General features: G+C 37.1%; 1 protein-coding gene across 21 annotated transcripts in view; it reads right to left on the reverse strand.

Annotated features, from left to right (window-relative positions):
• Positions 1–12,656, reverse strand: part of SOX6 (SRY-box transcription factor 6) — a 378,804-nt gene that overhangs the window by 81,231 nt on the left and 284,917 nt on the right. For all 21 annotated transcript variants that reach the window (XM_087745623.1, XM_087745624.1, XM_087745627.1 and 18 more), the window contains one exon: positions 12,547–12,626. In XM_087745623.1, coding sequence (XP_087601749.1) covers positions 12,547–12,626 — 80 coding nt within the window. The remainder of the gene's footprint in view (positions 1–12,546; positions 12,627–12,656) is intronic.

Consider the following 12,656-nt stretch of genomic DNA (forward strand, 5'->3'; position numbering starts at 1 on the left):
GAATATCCAGGTCCTGATGCAGCATGCCGCTTCATTCCAGTATGGCCTAAACATCTGTTTCATCTGCTGGCGTACAACCTGCTGAATACACTGAGACTGCTGCACAAAGTAGGGAATTGAATGAGGGTGGGAGTGAAATACTGCAGTTGCATAGTTCAGTGTACATATCACTAAAAAAACTCTAAGCAGACACAAAAATTAACACAAAATGCTTGGAACCCCAAAACAGGAGTTTGATCTTCTGCTGTCTCAAATGGAGCTCTCCAGACTAAAAATCTAGACAATTAGCAGGAAGGACAATATGATAATTAAAAAAAAACCAACCCTTTCTGTACAATATATGCTTAGCATTTTTTCTCCTAATGGAGGAAGAAGCCATAACACCTTAGCTTCTCATCTCACTAATTTTACCCTTGTTTAATTCTTTATGGTGTAAGAAAAGGATAAAAGAAGAAAAAACACAGGAGTATTGAACACAGATTGCTTGTTGTGGTTATAACAACCATTCTTTATACAAAATACTTAAAAATGAGGAGAACCTAGGCATCTGTTACATATTTATAATTTCATATGGATAGTAACTCATGAGTTCTAAAACAATAAGCATCTTTTGTCTAAAAGATAGGAATATCTAAACATTGACATTTTATCTTGAGGCATGACAAAAACAGCAAGGATTTTAGTTGATCGAGATTAAGTTCTGACAAGGAATAAAGGAATGCTAACTGTTCTCATCTCTTCCACTTTGTGTATCTATTCTCCTGTATTTTTGCTAGCAACAATAATGGAATAGTCGCATGCTACCGTGCAAATTCTTTGAGTTGTTTATGCAAGGAAGATCAAAGCCCAAACTGGGAGTGCATCCTTTTTTTGCTGTATTTTTTCTCAAGAGGAGGACCTAATGAGAGGTAGTTTAACCAGGAGTCTTCATCTGCAATTGCAGAGCAGGAGCACTTTCACAGTGAAGCCTCCTAGCTTAATCTTTTCTCGGGCCAGCCTGAGGACGTGGCTCACATCTGTGTGCCAGCAAACAGGAGCACAGAAGGCAGGAGGGACTAAATAATACTTCTGTGTCCCACCTCCGCATGAGATGAGCATCTGTACCCAGAAACTAGGAAGTACCCCTCAGACCTTCCATTTAGACCTTCCTCTGTCAACCTGAACAAGTCACCATTTTCTTTGTGCTGCTTGTGAAATGGATACACTGTTACTGCATTACTACAGTATCTGAATTAGGTGTGTCTGAATACAATCATAAAGTATTCCTATTAAAGATAAGATGTCAACATTAATAGAAGTCTGCTATTTTAATAAAATATTGTAAATATCAAGAAAAAACAGAATGCAACAATATGTAAAAACTTCATCAAATGTCATAGCCATTTCCTCTGCAGGAGAATAGCAGAAATGTCAATAAAATCTTTCTCTTAAGCGCAAAGATTTTCATTCCTTCATTTAATGCTGTCAGATTACTGATATGCTACATTTTGATCACAATTCTCCTGTTATTTACCATGCACAGGAAGGAACACAATTGACTTATCTTTGTGATTCTCCCAGATTACATGTTGCACTACACAGCTTGGAAATTGGCAAAAAATCTTTAACTTTTTAAATGGTTTTAGAGAATAACTGTGACACACTCTGCTTAAAACTATTATGTATTTGATATAGAAGTAAACAGATAAATAAAATATAAGATCATTTAAGCCTAAATACCTTTGGTAGAAAGCCAGTCACAGCAAAGGACAACTGCATTTGCTTAAAGATTGAGTTTCCAGTGGATAATGTTATTTGACAAAAAATGTGAAATATTGAAGATAAATCTTTATGTCATTTTCCTGTGTTTCCTTCCATTAGAATTTGCTTTTGGCATTTTGATAGCATAAATTCTACCTCATCAAGATTGTGGATAGCACTAAAGTTAACAGTAACAAGCTCACCTAGGAAAGCAAGCAAGGACCACGAAGCATGGCTCCAAAGATACCTGCAAACAAAGACTCTAGTATTTTAAACTTCTCCTCCTGTATCCAAGGAAAGCAAATAAGCAGCATTTATTTAAAATAAAAATATAACCAGACCTATCAGGGAAATACGAAAATATAACCAGACGGTTGCATTGGAGCGCAGTTTTTCATTCACTTTACACTATCATAATATTACCTTCTCTGGTGATACTGTAAATCAAATTATTCATAGAAAGAATTTAAAATTTTTTCTGATATTCTTTTAGAAGCTTTCCAAAAATCAGTTTTTTATTCCTTAATGCTAATAAAAAGTATCTTTAACAATAAATGTGAGAGCTCTATATGAAGAACAGTTAACTCACGAATTCAGACAGTTTCACACGCTTTATGTGTAGAAATGTGTTCTGGACCAAAGCTACTATAAAAAAAAGGAGCTGCTTAAAGAGAACCCCTGTGATAAGGGAAATAAAATTATATGATTTAAAAGCAATTAATTACAGTAAGTTTGCTGAAGAGATGATAGCTATCAAAGCTTATCAAATTTTGCATTTCAGTATTTCATATATTTATTTTAAAAAATGTTAACGCATAGATGGGCTTTGTGAAAGAAGTCAGGAGTTTCATTCAGGCTCATGTCAGCAGGATTACAAGCAATTATGAGTAACTGCTTGTTGAACTGTGTGAAATGAGTTGGTGAATGAGTTTTCTAGTAAGCACATGTCCATGTCACTGGTTCGATTGCCAATAATGTAGACAATCTTAGTTGAAGGGGTCTAAAAACATAATTATTCTCCTAATTCTACAGGGGATGAAATCAATTCAGGACAGTAGATCGTTGTACAATTGCTGCTTCTAGTGTAGACCTTCTAGGTTTGTCAACGTGGCAGCAGACAGAAAAACAGAGGCGTAAGTAAAAGAAAAATAAATCAGGACATGGAAAAAATAAGTGGCAATAAATCTTCTCTAGAAATGTTTCTTAAGATCTGTGATAGGTTGGTAGATTCATTCACTATCTGACCACCCAGATGGAGAAATTGTCAAATATAACAATTGCAGTATTTCCCTGTGTAGAACTGTACAGACACAGAACAAGAAAACTGAACGCTCACGTACCACTGCTAATCATACTGGGAGGCAAAAGCACTACAATTAAATTTCTACAGGCTCCCACGACAGAATAATGAGACACCATCCCCATAATAAATGGGTGCAAGTCAGGAAAAAGGAAGAGTCCCATTTAGGCTACCTCTCTCAGTTCCCATGTCTGAATCCCCACCTTGCGAGAAGATGCCAAGGCAGCTCTACATTTAAGAGCTGAATTTTTGAAAGTGCTGCTTGGGGTTTGAAGCTGTAATGTTTTCCTACTTTTATAAGAGACACAGACAGTCATGTGGTAGCTTGCAGCCATTCTATTATTTTCACTAGCGAAAATGGACGAAAGACAGGGACATAATAAATATATACTGGCTCTACTGATCAGGAGAAGCTTTATCAGTCAGCTGGGGCACATCTGGGAAAAAAGTCACTCAGGTGCATCTCTAGCATCCCATTCAATTAACATACCATTAAAAATGGTTTGTACCTGTTCAGCCTGCTGCGTTACCTGATAAGTCAACATATTTAAAATGTATATTTAAATGCAGAAAACAGTGAAATGTTTTCTTTGTGAAGCAGAAAACAAGCCCAGTTTACAGGTATTTTAAAGCATTAGAAATAATTGTGCTTTACAGGCTGCTTAGCAGATCTCTCACACTGATCTTTTTCCATATGTTTAGAACTTTCATGCACCTTCAAGGAAAATTAAATAATTTCCTTAAAGGAAGTGTACACAAAATTATGCAAAACATATTCAAATAAGCTCATAAAAATTACATCTAAAAAAATACACATTTGCACCTCAAAACCAGGTAACTGGGAATTTACTATTACAGATTCATTGTAAGCTAATGTATTTTACACAAGTAAATGTGAATTTGGCGTAAGCTTGCCATGCTTTCTGAACTGCAGTGGGTGTGATGATATTTCAGCAACAGTGCTGGGACCAGATTAAAATGGTTATGAGGCCTCATCTTAGCCCTCCCCTAGATGTTGAAAACTGCAGCAGGAGAGATGGCCTGTACTGGATGAATTATTATGGATAGTTCACAGATATGTTATTTAATAATGCTGTAGACTAGTTAAATCTGGTGACTTGTTCTCTTTCTAGTGTGTAGGACAAATAATGCAACTTTCTGGAAAGGATTTTACCTTTTTTATTTCTCACTTCACTTCCAAAAATGCCAGTGGACATGACAACACACTCACTATTCCTGCACCTGAAATACTTCTTAATTTGTTTTCATGCTTAGCTATTTGCTGTAATTCATGCACAACACCAAAATATGTCCTCTATTGTGTTGACTTCCCTAGATTTTGTGAATGATTCCTTTAAGTCTTGAATAATCCCTTAATACTGACATTTAAGCATGATGTGTTTTTATTCCTGTATTCCTTAAGATGCTCCTCCCTCCAGTCTCTTTTTTTCAGGACGGATATGCAAGCCTTCTGTTGTGCCCCATAGCCATATGCAGCCTTCATGCTGAATCTTAAGAATAGACAGATAATTCCAATACTTCCTATGACTTAGGGCACTTTTCTAGTTTCTCAATCATACAGATTCTAAAAACATCACAGACCAAATACACACACATCTTAGACAAGCAGGGGGTTGGAGGCAATACCATTCCTATTTCATCATCTAAAAAGACTCTACTCAGTGATAGCAATCTCTACACACTGATTTGATGAGTTCTATCTCATCTTCTATGAATTTCCCTTTCTTTATGATTTGGGTCAGTGGGAGGGAATACTCTCTTATAATCAAAGACCCTCCAAAACAGAGCAGGTGATGATATCTTTCCAGTCTATGCATCGTTAAGAGAATTCTTCTGCTTCCTTTTAGCAGGCATGTGTGTGTATGTCTACACCTAGAAGTTCTCATCTAACCATCCTTATTCTTAGAACTTTTACTTCAGATGAAAGGTGAGTTATTAAGTTTTCTTTTTCTTTAGCAATTAGCCAGGAAGAAATGATGATACAGAAGTGTATTATTTTCCTTTGTGTATGGGCCTGACTTAAAAGACATTTTTGTCTTCAATCTGATTGCTGCTAAGTTCCTAAAAATCCAAATATGTTATCACCTTCACAGGAAAAAATCCTTCATGTTTGTAATTTGTAGCCAAATTAAGCAGCTTGCTCTATGGTTATCAGAAGTATAATAAAATTCCAGAAACATATTCACTTGCAGCTAATTCCTGTAAGGCATACACCATATACATGTATAGAAAGCTTGAAGGAATCTAACTGCCAGCGCAGAGTATGCCTCACAGTCAGCCTATTCTCCAAAGGGATGCCACAGTTTTAAAAGAGCTTTAAAAAAAGTGCTTGTCCCCTGATGGCACTCTGTAGTACTGGTGCCTCTGGTGCTCTGTCAGTAAATGCAGCAGTAACTTATTTGCTTCTTACTGGCTTCCGAGTGAATACATACACCAGGGAGGGAGCTTTGCAAAGCACAATTATTTTAAAATAGAGCCTGGGCTTTCAGTGAGGGGCAGCCAGTGGTTAAGGCAGCAAGAATGTCTTGTTGACGCTGGGGGCTCAGCTGCTCCAGTCACTTGGGCTCAAGCTTCTGCCTTGATACAGACTGAAGAGACACAGGAAGCCTCCTGCAATCCAGGCTGTAAGGATGACATCCTTTTAAACATACAAGTTGCCTGATAAGTGAGTTTATGTCTGTGTCATTTATGATCTCAATGGTAAATTCTCCCTGGAACAGAACATATGGGCCTGGAAGGCAGCTGTCCTGCTTGGTAAGATCTAAAGGTGCAAAAGATGGGAATCAGGCCAGGAGCGTGATCTCCCTAGCTGCGAGATTCAAAAGTCTTCCCTCTTGGGAGAAGAGAGCAGGCACGGGACAGGAGCACTTCCTAAGGCAGAGGAGGGTTTGGCCATCTGAAGGGAACAGAAACAGAGCTATGCCAGACTGGGTTACAGGCCGTTGGCTAGTGTCTTTCCTGCAACGGGGGGAAACACAAGCCCAGGACTGGACTTAGGCTTGCCACACCCAAGACAAGTACTAGAACTGCTACAGACTGTAGAAACAGTCTCTTTCTTAAACATTCCTATAATTTTTTATTAAATAATATGACACTGTTCCATTAAACAAGAATGAGAGTAACAAAGACACGCTGTTTAAAGTAATCATTGGCGATGCAGGGCATTAAACGGGTGAGAAAAAGGTCTTGCAGCTGCAATGCTGCTGTACCAGGCTGATTACTCTAGGCTAACAGTTTTGTTTGTTTGTTTGTCTGTCCATTTTTACTAACTTGAAGAGAACAGTGAGATGTCCTCTGATTTTGACCAGGGATGCCATTACTGGGGGAGCTAGGAAAATCCTCCTGGCAAAAATTTCATCAGAATCAATATTTTACTGCAAAAAGTCTAAATTTTGATGGGCTGTCTTTTCCTGACGAAAATCACTTTGCCAGATATTCAGGCCTGAAGTTAAGAAGGTGTAGAAGATCGAGTATTAAGAAATTCTGCAAAGAAAGGAGGTCATATGATAAAATATTGACTCAATGACATCATTTTCATTGATACTGCCACTGATATAATTCAACTTGATAACACTGATATTACATACAGAGACATAAACATTCAAGTAGGGAAAGGCACAAGTATAACTATTTCATTGATTTTAATTAAATTTTCCTATGTATTGCAAGGCTGGCATATTTTTAATTTTATTTTCATTAAAGGGCTTGCTTGGTCTCTCAGAGCCCTAATAAAATCTTCTTTCAACCTCTTTCCTTCCTTTGCTACAACCTAAATTTCCACATAAGAAAAGGACCAAAATATTTAATTTGCTACTTCCATATACTGAAATTTGCACACACCATTCCCTTAATTTAGGTCACTATTCACTGTGTCATAATAAGGAACATTCTGTTAAAATATGCCCACCTAGAGCTCAGTAGTCTTTGAATGCTAGATAAAATCATTCTATAAGGCTAATGAAGACAGAAACTCTGCCTGTAACAATATTAAGTTTGTTTTCTCTAGTGATTCGAAGAAGTGAGCAATCTGTCAGTAATACATTGAGGGAAATTACTTGTCTTGTAGGAATTCCTGCTGACAGTCACTCACTCACAGTGCTGACCCAAACATCTACCCGCTGACAAACAAATTACAGTGTCTAACTTTGAAAAGGTAACTAGCTGGTTTTAATTTTGATTGGTCTCACCAAATCTCTTTCACATTTACCCAATCCCCATTCTTCATCGTGTTAAAAAAATAAAAAAAGGAAAACCCCGTGGTTTTTGCATTTGAAAAAATTATTATTGCCTACATCCGAGAGTGTTATGTCAGATAAAACTGTTAAACTGTGTCTAACCAACATTAAGACTGGCAGCCCTGCCAGTGACTGACTGGGTGAGTGAACACATTACTGAGACAGCATTGTAGAAATTAATTTTCTTCAATAAAGTGATTTTTAAGGCTCATATATTTCACAATCTAAACATATGTCACTGTTTCATAAACAAAATAAATGGATTAAAATAATACATTACCAATATGCTGACACATGGAGATATTTTAATTAGAAATACTTAAGCTGTGTGATATTTAACTGCTGTATTTGTTGAAGAGGAGCATGCATCATTTAATAAGACATAAGGCAGGTACATCACTTTGCATGATGTGGTACCGGAGTGGGACCAAATCACCTCCAGTGTAAGCTATCACTATCAGATCACATTAGCCCCACTAAAAAATTGCTTTAAGGTTACAACATATGGAGGAAACTCCATAAGAGGAGCAGTCCACTAAAACAACTTTTTCATTGAAATAATAAGTCACCAAGATTCTAGTTCCCGAGAATAATATTTCTTCATAAAAGGCCACATTTAACATCTTAGTTATTTAAAGGCCGTATTTACATGACTGTCGCATTACATTGGCCTCTTTCCTGCACATTCTTCTTGACTTACTTTAAGGACCAGCACTAAAATAGCTGAGGAAAGCAAATGTCAACTATGTCCTGAAATTTATATGTGTGAGAGAATTGGAATAAGTAGAAATGTAATATATTGTTTACTGTACCAAGTGCCCTCTGTTCTCTAAAGGTCAAAAGCATTGTAACCTTAGAGTTACAGTTTCTGATTGTTCCCAGGGTTAAATACATTATCAAAATTAATGGTTCAAACCCCTCAACCTTCAGATATATGAGTATTCATGCCTCCATCTGCTGAACTGTTCAACTAAAAATAGCATTCTTTGGCCTTCCCTCAACTAATATCGTGCCCCTGAGGCAGGCTATGCAATGCTTCGGCAGTGCACTGGATCCGCACCCAGTAGTATAACAGAAGGTCATTTACTTTGTCTGCAATTAGAAGAGAGTATGGAGGAGTAGGATGAGATGGGAGGGGAGAAAAGAAATAGACAAATATGTGTTTAGTTAAAATTTAGATTTTTTTTTTTAATGGATTATAAAAACTTCAGGCTTCAAGAACACAGCTGCAACTATAGTTAAGACTTGCCAAGGTTCATTAGTGTTATAAGTGATAAATTTTGAAGGACAAATTACACAAACAGTTTGGGGAAAGAGTTATGAACGAAAGCTTTTTAGTTTTGCTTTTTTTCCTAGAGCTCACTTTGTTTGGGAATAACTCCAGCTAGCATCATTGTAGTGCTTCCATTTCTATCAACAGTTTATCAGTTGTAGTTGAGAGAGTTGCGACATTTCCTTATTTACCTCATAAACTGCTTTGTAGAAATACCTAAGAATGAAGGCAGATTTTTTTAAACAATAAAGAGCATATAGTAACATTCCTTGTTTGAAAATAAGGACATACAGGTGCCACCTCTGCCACCACTGAGACTTCCCAGTAACCAGGTTACTGCAACCAGAACCATGAGAGCAGGGAAAACCCATTTCATGATCAAGTTCACTCATTTAGCAAGATTACCGGGCACACATATCTAGAATCAGTTAATATCAGTGCAATCATTTGACAACTAGGGAAAAAATTCAGGAAAATGGGAATGGGGAGAAACTCCAGAGAAGGTGGGTATAAAAAAGAGGAGCTAAGGGAAAATTATTGACAGGTTTTACTGCTCACACTGATTAATTAAAGCAACAAGCTTTTGTTACACACATGCATCAGAACTGGTTCACACACCACTATGCATACCTGCTACAGGTGTATTTGGTAATATATCTGTAAACTATTTAGCAGAAGGTTGATTTGACGGGATTCACTCACAGTTGTTTGAAGCTGGAGGGGTGAACAGAAATAGCTTGGTCCTTCTTCTTAGACCACACCTACAGAACTGTTCCCTCATCAGCAAGACCCTCCCTCACACCAAGAGGCCTAACAAGGCTTGGTCCTATCACACATATTATTTAAATCTTGGCCAAGTTGTTGAGGAAACTGGTGAGATGGGGCTGAGCTGTCAATCGGAAGTGTGGAACACAGAGTTTTAAGTCTTTTGTCAACAACATCATCAATGCCACCCTCATAAGATCAGTATACAGATAAAAAGAAGCTATCTGATGTCAACCAAAAGCAGAGCAAGCCACCACTTCAGGAACACAGGCTGGCATAAGCATGTGGTAATTACTGCTTTCTTTCAGGATACTCAAAGCTGCAACTGAATATTAATGGTATTTTACCACTAGCTGATCAATGTGATGCAAAATCTTAAGAGTAGATGGGTCAAACAGGTCTGTTGCTGAAGGAGAGCTTAATTTTTTTTATTATTTTTTTTAACTCAAGGCCCATGAGAGTGAAACTAGTTACTTGAGAAAATCCTATATATGATTTCAATAAAGTTTTTTAACTCATGGAGATACGTAATCCACTGGTGAACACTGACATACAATTCAGAGAAAATACATTTTCATACCAATGTGCTAAATAGCTTGAATAAAATGGGCAAATCATTAATTACAAATTGCCCGCTGGAGAAACATCATCTGTGGAATAACTGCCGTTGTTACATGATGTACCTGGGAGTAATTTGTTTTCTGCGCTATTAGATTCAGAGCTTCCATAGAAGTTGTCCTAACACACAGAAAGATGAGAACACAAAATTGCTGCTAGCTCCTACCTGAAGCATGATCATCCCAAAAAAAACAGAAGTGAAAAAAAAAAGGAGAGATTATAAACTTGAAACTGACAGAATTTCCACTGCAGCTGGATATGGGTTATGGAATATAATTTTGGCACTAGTAATAATGCCCTGGTAAAGTTGAAATGTTAGAGCTACTGCAAATCTTTTTTAATTGAAATAGCTTTCCCTCCTCAAGTTCTCCAAACATAGATATCACACACACGCTCACATGTAGAAACAAAACCAAACCTGCAAATGAATTAGCTATTTCTCCCACTGGTTGAAAGGAAAAGAGATTAGTTTTGTGATCAGTATTTTTAAGCACTTGGGAAATACTCAGATACCATGGTCACAGCATTAATGTAAATAAATAAGTGGGTGGGGTGCATGGAAGAAAAGCACCAAAACAGAGAAAGAAGGGGGAAGGGAAGCAAAGATGGAAAAATGAGCTGAAATGCTACGCACCCTAACAATCTTCATGACACATCACATATAACAACAAATTCCCTCCAACAAACACACCCAAATAAATGTTCATTCAGGGAACACTTAACTGATTTACACAAAGAGAATATTAATAGTAAGAGTAAATAAAATTTAGTTCAGCCGGTTTGACAATCAGATGAACAGGTACCAACTGAAGATTAAGTACTCTATTTCTTAAGCTCTTATGACCATGAAACATTTAAAGGTTTTGAAATCCCATAAAGGTGAAATTCAAATAAAATAGAAAGGGGCGGGAACAAACAAAAACACTCTTTTACAACAAATATATCTGAAAGGAAATTCTGGCCCCTCAAGCACTCAAATGTTTCTGAATTTATTAACACCACTTTCTTTGCTGGTTGTCTTCTCTCTAATTGTGCTCATCATGTTTAACAGCTCAGTCTAACATTTCTGCAAGTTAATGAAATTGCACTATTGCTGTAGGTTCTGATCAAGGCTGATGTTCAAATAGATCTGTGGGTCAAGCTACAAATGGATCTTGTAAAAGAAAAGAATCAGGAATGTCTGTGATTTAGATCCTGTTTCTTTTGCCATTGAACAGTTTCTACCCTTTCCTGCCTTACAGTCTTGTGTAGGTTCACTATTTGTTGTATTGCATTTCAAAGGTAGCAAAAATAGTCTCTCTATTCACAAAGCTGATTTCTGAAGTATTTTCTCAGCTAAAGCTAATGAGACTTTTGCTTCAATAAGTATTCAAATACAGATTTTCAAAGGATACCTGCTATTTTTCCTTTTGAAAAACTCCCCTGTGGTTTGAAGCCTGTCCAAGGTACAGTCTTAACATAATACTATCACAACCCAAAAGTATTTTTGGGAGATCTTTCCCTGCAGTGTCAGGGTATTCTCTTTTCAAGTTTTGATTGTAGACAGACATAAGCTCAAGTGGTCTTTTTTGCCAGTTCTGGACTATCAGTGAACAGTGAGTTCTGGTCCCATCTCACTTATCCTAAGTTAACTTGGCAAGAAGAATATCAGTATTGGGTAAAGACAAGAGGATTTTTAATTTGCTTTTGTCCCTCTGGAAAATTATATAATTGCAGGAGGGTAAGCAAAGTAGATATTTGGATGTTAACATGGCAGTACTTTGCTACTCTATGCACAATTTATTCCTACTTCGCATCTGAACCTAACTGTAACCTAACTCAAACAGGGGTTTCAAAGGTTTACTTGCAAATAGTTACATGCATCTTTAATGGCCTTTCCTCTCACGTTCACTGTCACTTCCTTTCCACACATTTTAACTCTGAAAGCTTTTGACTGTTTCTTCATTATTTATGACATTGTTGTGTCTTTTCTTGTGAAATTAAAAACTTCTTGCCACAAAAACCTAGCTAATAATATGGCACATAAATCTTACTTTTACAACATTTCATTCTATATATGCCAAAAATAAATAAATGACCAAACCAAGGCTCCTGACCATGCTTGGCATCTGACCAGCTTAATGCACGGAAAGGCTGAGATTACCTAAATACAGAAGCTGAAAGAGTTTGCAATTTATTGTATTGTCAGCACCACATTGTCTGAAAAAAAGAAAAAAACCCAGTAACACACATTTGTTTTGATACACTCGCTGCTCCAATTAAAGGTAGTGCATTGCAGCTACAGGAGAAAGACTAAATGAAAATAAAGTACAAAAAGATCCTTGAACATATCTCCCATCAACTGGTCATATAATTAAAAAAATACCATTAACTCTGCTGATATAAGACACACAGAACAATGTCTTTCACTCACAGTATCAAGGTTGGCCGCACGTTGTTATATTTGCAGTACCGTAAGTACATAAGGTGTTAATCCTCCTGGGCTGTGCTCAAAAATTATTTAACATTCAGACTATTATTTAGCATACAGCTGGTTAGCAGTTTTCCCCTAAAATGTTGGCTTCAATCCCACATTTTTTTGTTCTGGCACATACCTGGAGCTGTAAAGGGCTGAGTCCAGAAGCAGCAGCAGCTGCCATTGTTGATGGAATGAACTGCACAGGGTAGTTATCACCTGTCGGGAGAACAATGCGTGCAGGTTCAG

The sequence above is a fragment of the Nipponia nippon genome, unplaced genomic scaffold (genome assembly GCF_047370975.1).
Source record: "Nipponia nippon isolate SJK-2023a ecotype South Korea unplaced genomic scaffold, ASM4737097v1 scaffold_10, whole genome shotgun sequence".
Taxonomy (NCBI): Eukaryota; Metazoa; Chordata; class Aves; order Pelecaniformes; family Threskiornithidae; genus Nipponia; species Nipponia nippon.